A 17,097-nucleotide genomic window follows, 5' to 3' on the forward strand; every position below is an offset into this window, starting at 1 on the left:
CACACGTTTATACGAAACTTGGAGTTTACGTCTCTTAGAATAGAAACAGTCGAATCGAGAAATACTGAAATTAGTTTCCCCATATACAATTACGTTCGATCAAGCTCGATTTTGACGTGACTTTCCAAATCGATCCCGTTAACCTGATATAATCCGAACAATGTAAACTCAAAATAAGAAACATCTATTTTGTATCACGTATTTACCATTTTGAAGCAGCTAATTAGAAACAGTTGTGATGAAGGAAAACCTGAATGTTATCCAAACCATAGAACAAATCAAAAAAATTGATATAAATTACATTCTATTGCATAATATTTACCGGATAGAAATATTGGACAAGCAATTGTATAGTTATGCAATTGTTTTAAGATAACAATAAAATCAATATTATATACGTATGATTCTTGTATAATTTTATACATTACATATGTATATAGCAATATACAGAGTGTATAGAAAGTACCGGAACGGCGAAATATCTTGAAAACTAAGCATTTTAGAAAAAATGTTTCAGACAAAAGTTGTATAGTTTCAAGCGGGATATAAAACAACTATATTATTTTATTTACAGATGACGATACTTTCGAGATATTCACTAATCATTACTTTTCTTATATAATATAAATAGAAACCCCAATTTTTTTATTATATCACTTTCTTCTACCAATAAATTTGGGCAACTTTCGTTTGAAACATTTTTTGTTTGCCTAATATTTTTAAATATTTAAGGTAAACTTGGTAACTTTTTCAATATTTGGTTGTTATTTTGTTTACTCTCGGTGATATCTCGGTAACTACTTGTCGGAAGGAAAAGTGATACTAGACTCTTTTATTCTATTTGACCTCAAGAATATTATTACAATAGTATCTTAACTTTTGTTAACTCGTTGACCTTTGGAAATTTCAAGATCGTTAAATTAACAAAATCGAGAGCGCTTTGTAACAATATATTTTTGAGACCAAATAAGGTAAGAAAGTCTAGTACCACTTTTTTTTCCGACAAATAGTTAATAATAGATAATAAGGTATCGTAAGTTAAATATTGAAAAAATTACCAAGTTTTTCTTAAATAATATTAAGGAAATAAAAAATATTAAGCAAATAAAAAAATATTTCAGACAAAAGTTACCCGAATTAATTAGTAGAAAATGATAATAAAATAAAAAATTGAGATTTCCATTTAAGAAAAATAATAATCAGTGAATATCTCGACAGTGGCGCTATCTGTAAACAAAATTATATAGTTGTTTTATGTTGCCCTTGAAACCGTACAACTTTTGTCTAAAACATTTCTTTCTAAAATGCTTAGGTTTCGAGATATTTTGCCGTCCAAGTACTTTTTATTATTTTTATACCCTTTATATTAAAATAAATATATAACGTTATTCTTGCTGTCGGCGACAAAGATATCGTAATCATTTGTTACCAGCACGCCCGATACCCATCCGAATTGGCGTTCCTTGGTTCCTTTCGAGCCTAACACTCGTAGAAACTCACCTTCCGGCGAGAAGATCTGCACTCTACCATTTCCGGCATCGCCGACGATAATGTTTCCCTTCTTGTCGATCCTCAGTACTTCCGGCGATCTACAGAATGAAAACAACTCTCAGTAAACTCTGTGTTTTTGCAATAAATAAGCAAGTAATAAGCAAATAACTTTATCATACTTGAATAAACCCTTCGATGTACCAACGCCACCGATGGTTTGAAGAATTTGTCCGTTATGATCGAATATCTGTGTGTAAAAATGAATGCTTCAGCGCGAATGCGATAATTAATGAAATTCATGGTTATTTATACATATTTTGAATATAAAATGTAGAAACTCATAGCTTCATGGCGCACATTTATTATTATACAGTTATATTGAAATCATTCTATGTGTACGTGTATGTAACCACTAGACATCACTCTCATAAAATGTGCGGTATTAAAAAATAATACATCCGTTAATTTTCACATCTCGTACTTGTCTAACATTTATATAGGATTCTGTGATATCTTTATTCGATATCCTACACGTATAAAAATCGTTACAAGCTGGAAAATCACTATAATAACGCGTCAGGAGTCTTATATACATTTTTTTACCAATTTACCTTCTTTTTGCAAAAATTAGTCCTAAACAAGAGATTTCATCAGGAATTAGACATGAGAGAAAATCGAAGACCAAACTGTGATGTACAAAGAGAGAGCGACTAATTTCCAAAATGAAACACAGAGGTTCTCTGAATGTAAACTTTTTTCTTGAATTTTAGAAAATAATTGCTTAATTTAATTAAATGTATTCACAGTCGTATTCGAACAAATATTTGTTTAATTTTAATACAATTTTTTCTCAGTGTATCTATCTTTGAATATACTTTAACTTACAGTTACAACAACTCTAATTATTAATGTACTCACAAACTCTTAGTTCTCCGGCCAGAATTTCAGTTTACGAAAATACAGGAGAAGATAAAGAAAAACGTTCGTTATTGAAAAAATACCTTAACTTTGTGACTGCCGGAGTCGGCTACAACGACGCGCGTTGCAGTGACGGCCACATCCGTCGGCTGGTTCAGATGACTCGGGCCAGGGTTAGTATTACGTAATCTGACGGTGTTTCTCGTGCGTTTGCCAATGGGTCCGATGCTGCCCAGGTATGATCCATCCTTCTTGAGGATCTGAATGCGATCATTTCCAGTATCGGCGACGTAGAACACATTACGTTCCAAGTAAAAGGTGATTCCCTCCGGCGAGCGCAGCTGCGACTCTCCTTGACCTTTGCTGCACATGCGACGAGCGAGCTTGCCCTTGTGATTGAACACGAAGATGCAGTGCTTCCATTTATCTACGAAAAGATTAAGTTCGTTGCAAACAAACAATGCGCGCTTCGGAAGGCGCGTAAACGAAAACCCTTCGCGAATCTCGAGTTTTCCTCAAAACATGAATGTAATTTACATGAAAAATATTCAGAGAAAAAATTATCACGACGAATGGTACTATTTGATATTTTTGAAACTTCGAATTTTCGAAATTTAATCAAAGATTTAGTTCAAAACTCTCAACAAAACTAATTTTGTACTTATTTAGTTGTACATATTTTTGAATCCTCAGAGTTCTAAATATTCCTATATGAATTCTCGAGGATTCGAATATTCGAATATTCGTGTTCCGAAATTTCGTTCCGAAATATCGAGCCGTTTTGAACGAAGCCTTCAAATATTATTTACGGTTGCAATTACTGCTCATTAAAAGTTGGACATATTTTTTAAAAAGTAAGGTATTTTCATATGATATCACGTGCATCATTGCTATTTCAAATTCAGGCGAGAAAAATACAAATTACCATTACAGAAAATGATGCGTAATTATAATTGTCATGATATATTTAAAACTGACTAAACATATGATCTTCAAAACAGAATTCTAATCAGACTAACGATCATGTAATTTTTTCGTAAAAACAGAGACGTAAAAATCAAAAAGGTTCACTTGAAATTCGACGATTTTAGCAATCGTGTAACTTTTCGAACGAGCGGATATGAAACTTTTCACTTTGCATGTTTCCACTTCTGAAGCAAAGTTATATACATAACTGTCCGGATTTCAAATGTCATCATTGATACATATCTGATTTCTATAAATAGTATAAAATATTTCTTAGATATTTGACTGAGTCTCAACTTGGACTACTGTTCAGTATAGATGTTAATTAGATTAAGTCTGAACTCTTTTATTGATTTTACGCTTCGTTAATTTCGCCTATTAAACGTCAAAACCTGTCACGTATATTTCGTCATTCTCCTGGAGGAAGGCGACTCCTTGAGGCGCCATCATCTCTCGGTGGCGAATCCTCCGTATAAGTCTGAACTTCCTGTCGAGAATGACAACCTGTCCCGATCCCGGACAGGTCGTGATAATGTGATCCCTCCAGGAATCAACGGCGAGCGCCGACGGCCGCTGCACCATGTCACGGTTCACGATTATTTTGGGTGTGAAAACCTTCCGCCTGTCGTACCAATTTTTACCTTTACGATCTCGCGACGCCACAATTTTTATCTGGTTAATATACATTAACGCGCCACTTTTCGCACGCGAAATCCGACGCGATTTTTAAAAGAGATCTTTGCTTTTATTCTTCAAACTCAACGAAATTACAAATCTGGTCGGACAGTTTAGACGCAATTCTTCGAGATGTCAGGAAGACATCCAGAAGATTCCAACTTTCCGGGCGTTCCTTACAAAACTTCTCGACATGTTTGGAAACTTTCGAGTCGGTTAGCGGATCGGATAAAAAATTGCATCTTTGCAAAAAGATATAATCACGAAAGATATAAGAGTAATGAAATTAAAAATATGACAAAGCACTCGGACATTACAAACGACTAGCAATTTTTCATTCTCTTAAAATTCTCTGCAGCAGCCTAACTATTAAATTAAGTGACCAAAGATACGATGAATAAATGTAATTTAAGATTCATATATCTCTCTCTTCTTCATATATCTGGTTTCCTCAACTTTTTGTTGGCTACACAGTCAACAATTTTAGATGCAATTAATTAATCGCACTTTATACGTAATTGAATGAGACACAACAGTGGTGCGGTACCAAAGTTACCAATGATCATCACGGCATGCAATGTGTTATGCGATTCGATTAATTTCGATTAACTTAATGAAATAATGAAATGAGACTCACTTAAAGATACACTTACTTGTAGAGAGGGCCGACATTCTCCTTGATCACTGATCCTCCGCGTTTGTTGATCTCCGCTAATCCCATTTCTATATCGTGCAATTCTGATTCCCAGATGACCATCGCTGCCATTGCCTCTGTAGCTTTTTGCTGCAGGTCCAGAAATATTTTCACCTGAAACAGATAAAATATATAGTTTGTTGGAGTATAGTTACATAGAGGAGGAAAGCCGTGAAACACGAATATGATTAATATTTCCGTTTTATCAATACAAACGCATGTGTTCATTCGACGTGCTTAAAGTTTCACCAGTAATTGAAGCGAGAGGCACGAGCAAGACTAACGATATAAACGAGACCACAGCTAATTATAATGTTGCTGATTCGATAAAACCGCCTTGTGTGTATATGTGTATGTGCGTCGGTCGATTGAATGAAACCAAAACGAGATTACTTTAGCATAACGCGCGCGAATTATGTAAATTGAAGAGTAAAAGAATATAAAATAAAAAAGTGCGAGTGAATAATTCATAACGTTTGTTAATTCATATCAATATCGTACACGTCATATCGATCGTTGTGTTACCCGAAGAGTAACCGGAAAAATAACTAAAATGCAATTTTTTATGTAAAATTCTTTGCGACAGTTTCTTTGCTGCAGTTTCCTATCGTTCCTTTATCAACAATTATCCTCCTCGACAGTTTCAACTCCTTAATAATTATCGTTTTATCGTTCCGTATGCTCGGACAACGGGTCACAGCCGATCACTTTTGAGTTTTCTGAACACGAAGTTGCGGAAACGACGGAACGGGCTCTCCTCCATTCGAGTCTCCGCGTTGATAAATCGGCGAACGAACGTTCCGAAATGAAATATGCAGAGCAATGCAGTTGACGTTCTCCACCGCAAATCCCGCACGGTGTGCAACGACGCGTCGCTAAATTGCGGCCAATCGCCGGCATAAAGAGGAGAGAGAGAGAGAGAGAGAGAGAGAGAGAGAGAGAGAGAGAGAGAGAGAGAGAGAGAGAGAGAGAGAGAGAGAGAGAGAGAGAGGGGGAGGGGGAGAGCAAGGAGAGCGGCGAAGCTTTGTGTCCCAATGCTTTCTGGCACTTACGGTACCCCGAAGTCGTACCACCGGCGGTCACGTGTCTAAGTGTGCCGGGCCCTTTGTATAGATTCCCGATCCCTTGCCCTGCCTTCACCGCACTCATCCTGGCCGTTTGATCGCTGCGAATAGGAGGATCGCCGCGATTCAACGTGCGAGGACACGTGTACCAAATAGGCTTGGTGGCCCAAAGCCTGTTTGCGTCGGCCGGTGGGCCTCCGACGACGACGACGACCACGGCGGCGATCACGGCCATCGCGGCGAAATGTCATAAATCGGAGGAGGAATTCGTTGATTCTTTGGCACCTCGATAATAACCGATAGACCAGCGTGTTTCAACGCGGTTCAACGCGGCATACTGATGCCGCTGTGAGAGGATTTAAGGTGTGCCGCGAAAATTTTCAGAGAGTCATTAGTTAAATTCTTTTCAAAAGCAGTTGAAAGCACAGTAAGTATAAGTATATACATTAAAATTAAAATCTCTTTAAATTGATTATACGAATATATCATCATTGTTATAATAAATAAATACTGGCTTATTTCTAAAGTGGATACAGTCTTTATTACAAATTGTACAAATTTATTACAATTGTGCAAATAAATTGTTTTGTTTTATCTTTTGGCCGTGATGGTGCATTTTGTTTGTGTTAATAAATGAAGGAAAAAATTATATTCTTTTTTATACTCTTTTTTTAATCATTATAATTTGAATGTGCCGTGGAAGTTTAACTAATATAGGTTCAAATGTATCGTGAGATAAAAAAGGTTGAAGAACACTGCGATAGATAAATAGGGCAAGCGAGAATGATTTAATAAAATATATTTCGCGATTTTGTTCGGAAGTTAAATTGGAAATACGTCATCAAGATTAGATTCGCTCGGAGAGATTGCATCGGGTCTTCTCTCGCGGATGAATATATCACCTACAAGTCTCTTCGACTTACATGTACAGGGTGTAACATCAACATATAGGTCGAGTTGTCGAAAAAGTCACTCGTTGATCTTGTCGATAATGATATTTGAAGTGCTTCCAGTTATGATGAGTGCAACTAATTTTGCACCGTAATCGTTTGTGATAGTAAACAAGCTTCATTAAATTAAAGAAAATGTTAAAAAAAGCGAAACTGAGAAATAAACATGACGAATTTAAGCAGAATAAATAAGAGTAATAGTTAAGGGAATAAATAATGCAGCATATTTCTTATTTCGTATAATTTCTTAATTTCTTTTTTGCATTGGAAAATTCGATAGGACCTGGAGATTAGAAAAAAATAGTACAGAAATATTTAGAAATCTTATATACCGTATTCCATCGTTTCTGGAATAAATAGCTTCTGCAAAAATATATATCGACCGAAAGCGCAGCATAAATTATTGATCGCAATTTAATCGATGATAACTATTAAACGATATATTTTCGGCACATAATCTCGTATTTTGACGTCCCTTTTAATAAAAATAGCGTTTGTTTTTCGAAGTTTTTGCAGTTTATAAGCAAATCAAAAGACTTATAAGCCACTTTTTTCGATAAAAAGAGTTCAAAATACGAGCATTCTACACTCTAATGAAGAATTTTCAATGAGACTTGTCTCCTATCATAAACGATTTGGGGAAAAATTAGTTATATTCATCATAACTGGGAGTACTGCAAATATCGTTATCGACAAAATCAAGGTGAGATTTTTTTCGGCAACCTCTGCATTATTATCGTACTGACCTGCATGTTGATTTTGTATATCCATATCGATAGCGTTATTTGAGATCGTTATCTCTAAGACCGCAAGAAAAATCTGAATTTAAAGTTAGAATGAATTTTTCAGTTCAATCACATTTGATATGCGTGATATATTGTACGTGCAATCGCGATTCCAGTGGAAATGTCTGATCTATTTAATTGCAGTTCTAACTGCAGTCTAACTGTAGTCTCAAAGTTAAACGTCTCACTAGAAACATGATTCAAGTAACGATTATTATTTAATACAGAGCTACATCTATTTTAACTCTATATATAGTTGTAGCTGTGTTAGATACTAGCTCTACAAAACTGTAGCTTTATTAAATTGATTCGGAAAAGAAAATATATTTTTCATGCGCATTTTCCGCACGTACAGTTTCGCTTGTATGCTGGCATACATTTTCCTATCTGAGAAACGTGTTGTTTATATCAGCACTTGCTCAGTTTGTATCAACATTTGTTCACACAGTACTTTGTTTAAGAAGAACTACTGAATCCACTTAATACAGTAACTGTATGTTTTCTGAATGAAATGAAAAGGTATTTTGAAAGTAGGGATGAAAATTGCATCTCCTAGAACGCGAACGAGCATACGCAGCCGTCTCGCTCTCCTCTCGGCGCGGACGTGCGAATTCGCGACATTTATTTCCGTGCCACGTGCAACCGTCGGATCGTTTAAAAACGTGCATCTCAACCGGTGGCTTCAAAACGCGGCGCGAAATCCGCCTTCGTCCTCGTTTTTTCCCGACACTTAGGTGCGCCGATACGTTTCATGCCAATCAGGTGGACAGTGGAAACGCGCGTGCCGATAAAATGGTCACCCAAGAATCGACATTCCTGTCCGACGGCGCTCTACATGCGCGCTCTATGAGAGCGAATGAACGCGATGTAAATCGTGAATTGTCTTCAGCGAAACACGTGAGGATGAATCCCAAGGGGAAGAGACAATGGCGAGGGAGGAAGCAATTAAGAGGCCTTAATGAGCCGCGTTCGGAAGAGATTCGGCAATGTTGATCAATCGATCGGTCGCGTTTACGAGACAATTACGACGAGTCGCCTTTCGTCGAGGCGATATCGCAATTAAATATGTAATGCTTACAATGATTATCGCTGTAATAAATCATCAGATGAAGGTGGTAGAAATGTAGACGATGCCCGCGAGTGATTTCGCGAGACGACCAAGTGTCTACAAAAATTCCCACGTGAACTTAAACAACTCTGAAGCATTTTAAAATCCTGCGCTCCCTGCTGTGTTCCCTAAAACTGAAATTTCAAGATTTTTACAATTCTATGACGTCATTACCAAATAAATATAATATACACGAAAAAAAGAATTGGTTGAATTAACGTGACGGTAAACGACTCGAACGCATTTTGTCGGAGAAAGCAGAATTTCTGATTCTTAGAATTATCTTTAGGATCAAATTTGGTTCTTCAAGAATTCTGTTCTCCAATCAAAATGCGTTTGGTTCGTTCATTGTCACATTAATCCAACCAAACTTTTTTCTTTGTTTAATTCTGCTTATTTATCCGAGAATAATCTTTATCCGCCGCGTGACAGATGAAAGATGATTTATAATTGGCTCAATTATTATCTCATGGGACATTCAGAGGAGAAAGAGAAAGAGATATCGGAAGAAGAAATCATACAGAGAAAAGTCCGTCCTAAACTACTCCACTCGTTCCCGACGCGCGACGCTGCACCTTCCCTTCCGTTCCACGCTGGCGGCTAATTTGCCGCTTTTTCTAGCAGCTTTTGGCGCGCAAATGAGCCGGTTTGGAGACTCGACGCCCCGCACACGTACTCCTTAACCGGCGCGATATAAACATACGTCGAAATTAATGATACACCGTTTAGTTACGCGTCAGTTGATTTTCCCAGGGCAACGGCTTTGTGTGCGCCTCGTCGAGGGGGTCTTAGGGGGGGTCTGCGACGCGCGCTCTTCAATATGTCACTGTGGCTAATTTTAGGGGCCAACTACCGGCCACCGACAAGTCGGGAGGGGTCACGTCGTGCTCTGTAACGAAGCGCCGTCCTGTGATCCCACTGATTTTCCAACTCGTTAAGGATGTTATCAGTACAGGAAATGTCGACATTGTACTGCCTAGTTTTGCCGCTGCTTGCATTTAATGGGACAGGAGAGTTGTACTAGAGAGAAAATTCCTACTAGATCTCAACTGACTTCTTACAAAAAAAAAACGTCGTGCTTTTCAGTAAGTCTTTTCGTGAAATTTAGACATTAAAAAAAATATATATTTATATCTTTAGATAAATTTGATAATTTAGAAATATCTTTAATGAAGAAAAAGTTTTGTGCAATTAGTAATTCGTGCGAGCAGCTCATTACAGAATATATGTATATATATATGTGTATGTGTGTGTATATTTATCTATTTATTTATTTATTTATGTATAAAGGAACGATATTGATAATCGCGATTATCTAATACATATCTAATTATTTCATAATGATAATGGACGATGTGGATGGTAAACTCACGCGAAATCAGTTCTCTTAAAAAGTCGAATAATCAAACGTATCTTTGGCTTATTATTAATCAATCCATGACGCGTGAGATTGCATCGATAGAAGACAAAATAAATCAGTGTTAAATAATCCTATTTCGGCTATTGTTCGTTATGATGCTCTCATTGAATGGTTGAAAAAAAAAAAGAACGGCCACGCGGACGTGACAAGATATTGTCGGCGCGCGCGATTACGCGGAGATGAATTACTTGGTGGCGATTACTTAACGGGCGGTAGAACGATTCTTAATTGGCAGGCCGGAATAGTGTCGGACTGCATCATTCATCGGATGATCATCGAGCGATGACGAGTCTCTCGGCAACTGAGTGACTTTGGCGAAATGATTCGGCGGCGCGTTACATAATTGTCAGGCCAGTCAGTCATCGGGATGGTGAGTTTTCCGGGCTCGCCGGATTCCGGGCTAGCAGGCGCGGCAATAAATTATAAAAGATGATCGGTAATTAACAGTAACTGCAACTGGATAGCGTTTATGCCGCCGCTGTGGAATATACGCCCGCCGGTGCCTGTAGCTGACTCTTTATGGTGAGGTGTGCTCATGACGTGAATTATTAGCCCTTGGGCCCTGCAGAGCCTTGGGCTTGTGTGCTGCGCGTACACGTGTGTGCGTGTGCGTACACGTGTGTTTTGTCTGTATATATGTGTATGTGTGATGTGTGTATGTATTCTGTGTTGGGTTCGTCGCGGGCGTGGCTTGGCGAGGGTGTCGGGCGTGGCTATGAACCAACCCCGAAAAAGCCACCCTCGAGAAAGAGACAGAGAGAATGTACGACGAGAGACGAGAGCAGAAGAGAGAGAGAGAGAGAGAGAGAGAGAGAGAGAGAGAGAGAGAGAGAGAGAGAGAGAGAGAGAGGGAGGGAGGGAGGGAGAGTACAGAGTGAATTGATTCCGGATGGATTCCATCTCGTTCGCGCGAATGCGCGAGCCGAGGAACCTGCTTTTCTTACTGGCGCGGCGTTATCCCAAGAGAGTATCCCGAGAGCAGCCCGTTTTCTTCCAATGGGCGTTTGCCGTTGACGCGACAAGCCGCGATCGATATTCGAAGACGTCAACAGATGAAACTTTTACGATGCCTCAGCACCTTTTTCTTGCGCAGCGAGTTGCACAGGTGTAACAAACGTTGCGCGCGAAATTGTTGAGATATTTTTGAGACAATAGCACTCTTGATGACAAGACGTCGATGACTCTCTCTCTCTCTCTCTTTCTCTCTCTCTCTCTCTCTCTCTCTCTCTCTCTCTCTCTCTCTCTCCCCTTTTCTCTAATTACTCTAAAATTGATTTATTTAGTTTAACATACTGATTTCGAATAAAATAATACAGGACAGAGAGAGAGAGAGAGAAAGAGAGAGGAGAGGAGAGAATGGGAGAGAGTATTTAATTTCAAAGTGTAATCCGCGATGGAAAAAGAATAGAAAAGCCTCCACTTTGTTATTTTCAAATATATCCACAACTTTTGCAATAATTTATACAGTAATATGAACTTGTTAAACTAGATCGACCGAAGACGTCCCTCCTCCTTCGTTATTACCCTCCCCATCCCCTAAAAAGAAGAAAAAAGAAAAAAACAAGAACATTACAAGAAAGTACCACGAGGCTCTCCGAGATTTCGCATTTTCCCCGCCGTAGAATGCAATGGCGACGAAGCCGCAAGAGTATCTCATTATCTGGTTCGCTCCCTTGCGGGGGTGGAAATCTTCGATATCTTGAGGATGACGAGGATAGAATGAAGGATGTACGGAAAGAGGGTGAACGAGAGAAAGAGTGGGGGGAGCAAACGAGAGAGAGAGAGAGAGAGAGAGAGAGAGAGAGAGAGAGAGAGATGGATGGAGAGGGAGAGGAGGAGAGAGAGAGAGAAAGCGAGCAGAAGGAGCGTGAAAGGGTCGAAGAGAGAAGAGAGAATGGGAGAGGAAGAGGAGGAAGAGGAGGAGGAGGAAAGCCGCGTTGCGGAGAAAGAGACAGGACCCAGAAGAGCCTTCGCCATCCTACCAGACCGCCGTGCTCGCGTTTGTACAGTGGTAATGGGCTGTCAGGAGCAGACGCTGGCTGCTCGTGCCTTATACACCAACACCATTATCCTCCCGTTATCTCGGGTTAGGTCCTATCGGTTGGCGAACCCACCCCGCTCGGCACCCGCTCTCATTGCATCCCCTGTGTCTCTCTCATTCCCTCCTCTCGTCTCCTCGCGGCTTGTTTCTCATCGTCACTGCTGCTTTTTTAGTCGATTTCACGCCAGAAGAGCCGACATACTTCCGCGTTCGCGCACGAGTATGGTCATCGAACACTTCAACCTGCAAGCTCCACGATGTTTATTTTACATTTTCATCGGTCTTTGTAGATTTTGTTTTTTCCAAGACTCATGCTCCCATTGTATCCGGATATACAATCAATCATTTGTACAGGGTACATATAGGGGACGCAGTTATCAACGACGGTTCTGTAATAAACTTGAGATTCTGGCGGGTCTCTAATGCGCCCAATAATTTGCGAAAGCGATTCGCCTCATGCGAAGAAAGGTTCTTTGTTATTTGCTGTTTCAATCGACGATTCCATTTATCTTGTTTCCTCTCTTTTTCATCATTTTATCATCTCCTTATTGTAAAGTATTCAAAGTATTAACCGCGATATTCCCTTCTCCGCTTTCTCATCTTCCCTCTTTTTCTCTCATCTTCCCTCTTTTTCTCTCTCTCTCTCTCTCTCTCTCTCTCTCTCTCTCTCTCTCTCTTTCCCTCTGCTTCGCGTCGAATTTCACCGTCTTTCGTCGGCAGTAATTTTTTTGCGGTTTTTCCGCGCATTGTAATGCTCCCGTTATCGCCAACATTTCTCCCTCGTCTCGGCCTCGCTCTCCGTCTACCTTATTGGCTTTGCGGCAAACGATGAAAATTCCGCGCAGACCCCGCCGTCGGTTCTCTCGCCTCGGCCAGGCCCACGTGCTCGCCATCCGCCCCCTCCCACGTGCTTTCCTCCTCTCAAGTAATCAATACTGCGAGGCGTCCTGCACGGGACAGGTACGGCGCTGGTCCAGATTTCAGATGCGGCGAAGGGAACAGGGATTAACGCCAGAATGGTGAAAAAATCGGGTTATTTAGTCTAACCTGAGAGAGGATGCGCGCGATGCGAGAGTAAAATATGTTTAACTATTCGATCATTTTCACCATTTTCCCTTCCCTTTCTCTCTCTCCCTCTCTCTCTCTCTCTCTCTCTCTCTCTCTCTCTCTTTCCTTTCCTTCTTTCCCCGTTTTTCTCTCTCTCATCCTCTATTTCTCTGCTTCTCTCTATACATTCAGAGGCAAATTTGCAGCATTGCACGGAACGTAATAAATATGGGTCGGAAGAATCGATTTCGCCCACCTTTTCCCTTCTATAACACTATTTCTCCTATTTTATGCTATTCTATATAATGTCGAAATATCGCACAATGAGTTGAATGCTCTTAGCACGTGTAAAAATTACATCAAGCGGTAAAATTGATAAAAACAAAGGATATAAGTGACAAACAATGAAAAGAAGAATCTTTCACATTGACGTGCAATAACATGTCGTCATATGATTGATATAACGCTAAAATGAATTATTTCGAAATATTTTCGTGGGTTTTATAATCTAGATTCTCCACATATGTACTCGATCTTTCTTTCCCTCCCTCTCTTTGTGTGTACGTGTTTCTTAGTTGTAAATATAAATATATAGTGAATATTTATGAATCCCGCGGACGAACGTAATGTGTACTTACGTCGTGTAAATGTTTCTTTTTGATGCGCAAATATTTGAAACAATAGAAATTCAAAGAATCCTACCTTCTTTTCATTAGCAGGCAACAAATCGTATGAAACGTCTTTTCCTTCCTTTACCTCCGCCTGAGTTTTCTGCATTCTTTGTTCAATATCCTCCACCGACATTTCGCCTGTAGCAATTATGTGATCCACCTTTTTAATTCGATTCTCTTTTCTCTTGTTAAGATCAGCTATCTTAGCCTCGATATCTCTGCTGATGAAATCTTTCATCTCGTTCGCCTTATTCTGTGTCGAGTAAATTAATTGATCAATGCTTATCTGCACTGACGCAAGTTATCCGATGATAATAAAACGATCATGTAAAAGATTTCACGTTTTTATATTTAAGGGACGTCTAAAAGATATTCTGAATTTTTGGCATTCCTTCCGTTGTCTTTTAAACATTTTTTACGAAATATTCGAATAAGTCGACTGATAAATAATAATTACTCGAAAGTAGATAATTTTCTCTTTGAATCTCGCAGTCGATGTCTCCAGATCATCGCTTATATTGCCCAGTTCTTCTTTCAAGTCATCGTCGACGTGTTTCTTCCAGCAGGCATAACAATATCCCTAGAAAAAAAATTAATACCATAAGATACAGCCTTTAGTCATTATCATTTACTGTTAATCTTCACTTCATAAAAACAGCCGATTCTTAAAATAATTTAATAATAAATTTATTTTTTTAATTAATACACTGACTGCTTTGTTGATTCTCGTTGATTGTGTATACAAGAGCCTAACCTACAATTGAATTATCAAAAATACGATAAATCAACATAATTTGAGACGCGTATACCTTTCACCTTGTTGGCTTTCCGTTGGCTTTCTATTGGCCGTTTAAGCGATTTCTCAAATGCGATTGAATATATTCTACACGTAATTTAACGAGATGCGATGTGGCAATCAACATGGCATTCAACGCATTAATTGCAATTTACTTAGTGCTCATGATTAGTTACTGGAATTTTGAGCTTATTACATTTCCCATAACAATCCCGGATATTGATAAGAATTTCAGGTTTTCCAAAGAGGATCATTTAACGAGTACTCACGCGTTTACAATGTTTGCATTTCCTCTCGCAGATTTCGCTGCATCTGCGACATTTCAATGTCGGCGAAGATTTTCGGTCCCGTATCCTCGGTGGTAAGGGCGCGAAACTTACCGTGCTTTTCGGCGGTCTCGTTTGTTTTTTACTGCTGATCGCCAAGAGCGATTCGATATAAAGATTATTGGGCAAATTCTCAGGCGCGCGACCGTCGAAGCTTGCATCACAAACAGGACAGGTAAAACAGCCATCTGTAAAGGTCACTAATTCTAAAATAAAGTCACCTGTAAGGATCACCAATTAGTGTGAAAATCGTATAGCCGCCTGATTAAACTCATTCAAGCGCGAAGGGCACAACGGGATGAAATAGAAATCTTATTATTCATAATGTTATTTCTCTCATCATAAGTAATTAATAAAATATTATTCTTTCATTTGTAATTGCAGTTCGACGCGAACCAGACCTGCGGAAATTAAATGAGACATGCTGCGATAATTATGAAAGGATATTAAATGAATTTCCGGCGACGCGGTTACACTGCAAAAATTCTGCTAAAACATCGTACGCGTATCGTGTAATATTCTACATCCACACGTGGAAATATAGTATAAAATAATTGAAATATCGATAATGAAATTTTTTTACCATGAATTTTTGTTCATACATAGGCTCGATGCGTAAGGAACTCGAAGATAAACCTAAATTAAATTGCAATTAACGCAGATGACAGATTTACCAAAAATCCACGCGGTGTACTTATCTTTCACGCAACGTGACCGTCTATATCGGTACTAACAAATTAGATTACGCAAGAATACATATCGAGAAATATATCGTGAGAGATAAAGACTGATTGTAGCTCTTTTAATACTGGTGACATAATATACATACACAAGCTGTGCATTTCGCTTTGGCTCTGATTTTAATGTTGTTTTACAATATACATACAATATCAATCCTCAAAACACATATGAAAAAAACAAAAATTGAAACTATCAAGTAGTGATATTACCGCAAAACTCAACATATTAAATTAAACATTTGTATGTTTAATTGTTTATATTCAATGTTTTTATTAAAACAGCTGTCATCAATCGCATAATATTTTTTAATTTATTCCCCTTTTTAAAGAAGACACGAACGTTGTAAAATCTAGAAATATTATCGTGATAAATTGAGAAATAATTTTATAGTCATGGGAAAAAAGAAAAGAATTATCGGAACATTAATTATACGAGCTTTGTATTTGTCTTGACGGTGACACCACAAATACCCATCGTAAAAAAACTGTATCTCATGCGTGTTTCACCTCTCTTATTCGACGTGGCGACCTGATTCTTCAGACACTGAAGGCAGAACGTGTGCTGACACGGCGTTATCTTGGGTGATTTAAACCTGTCCTTGCATATTGGACACTGCAACGCATTCTCACTTACCCCACCCGAAGCTTGCCTGTTAATACGTGGAATAAAGAAGCAGAGATTAATAATAATAAATAATAATTGTCAAATCAATAACAACGAGAATTCTAGCGAAAAATTCGTCGCGGTAATTATTTATAAAAGGGTCGTACTTGTGTTGTCGCATAATCTGTCTCCTTGACGAAAGGATCTGCGGATCTGTTGTTCTCTCAGGAGCGCTAGATGCGGAGATTTCTCTTGATACTCTTCGCGTCTCCTGCGACGACGAGCTTGATGCGTTGACATTTTCTTGGCTCGAGCGTAATGGATGCGGTAGTTGTCGTTTCATCGTTGTTTCTCACAAGTGTTCAGGCAGTTTATTTACTAAAGAACTAACGACAGAATTTTATTCAAGTAATTAGATCATAAAATGTTGGACAATTATTTAACAGGTAACGCATTATTGATTAACACTATTTTCACAGTTGTACGATCAGTCAGAATAATTTTGCGCAATTTGATATCTCGAAATTATACATTATCACTAATAAGTTTGGTTTGATTGATTAAGTTTAGTTTTAATTACAAGTCCCCATTAATAACGTGTTCCTATCCTCTCAAATGAGATAAGTAAAAATATTGTTTCTTAAATCACGAACATCGATATGATAAGATAAATTCACTCCACCATGAAATCACATTTGTATTGATTTTGTTTTTGCACGTTGGAAACGATCCACGGTTTAATGAACAATCGCGTGAAATTTGATGCTACGGATTTTATTTAGATTATGTTGACTAAAAATA

At 38.5% G+C, this 17,097-nt stretch overlaps 1 protein-coding gene across 1 annotated transcript; it reads right to left on the reverse strand.

Moving 5' to 3' along the window:
• Nucleotides 1-1,332: 1,332 nt before the first annotated feature.
• On the reverse strand, nt 1,333-16,728 carry LOC105186702 (RING finger protein nhl-1). The gene is made up of 10 exons (XM_011147092.2): nt 16,464-16,728; nt 16,200-16,342; nt 14,896-15,140; nt 14,288-14,410; nt 13,862-14,083; nt 4,704-4,858; nt 3,768-3,997; nt 2,493-2,836; nt 1,671-1,738; nt 1,333-1,589 (listed from the first exon to the last, which is right to left on the reverse strand). Exons 1-10 carry the CDS (start codon nt 16,637-16,639, stop codon nt 1,367-1,369), a joined length of 1,929 nt encoding a protein of 642 aa, XP_011145394.1. The 5' UTR covers nt 16,640-16,728; the 3' UTR covers nt 1,333-1,366.
• Nucleotides 16,729-17,097: the final 369 nt, after the last annotated feature.

This window comes from Harpegnathos saltator, unplaced genomic scaffold (assembly GCF_003227715.2).
Source record: "Harpegnathos saltator strain DR-91 unplaced genomic scaffold, Hsal_v8.6 scaffold210, whole genome shotgun sequence".
In the NCBI taxonomy this organism is placed as follows: domain Eukaryota; kingdom Metazoa; phylum Arthropoda; class Insecta; order Hymenoptera; family Formicidae; genus Harpegnathos; species Harpegnathos saltator.

Excerpts from the sequence above, each read along its gene's own strand:
- LOC105186702 (XM_011147092.2), bottom strand. The coding sequence starts at position 16,639 with ATGAAACGACAACTACCGCATCCATTACGCTCGAGCCAAGAAAATGTC. Across the intron at positions 4,859-13,861 it reads TGCCTGCTAATGAAAAGAAG|GTGAAAATATTTCTGGACCT; the intron begins GTAGGATTCTTT and ends TATCTGTTTCAG. Across the intron at positions 1,590-1,670 it reads ACATCGAAGGGTTTATTCAA|ATCGCCGGAAGTACTGAGGA; the intron begins GTATGATAAAGT and ends TTCATTCTGTAG.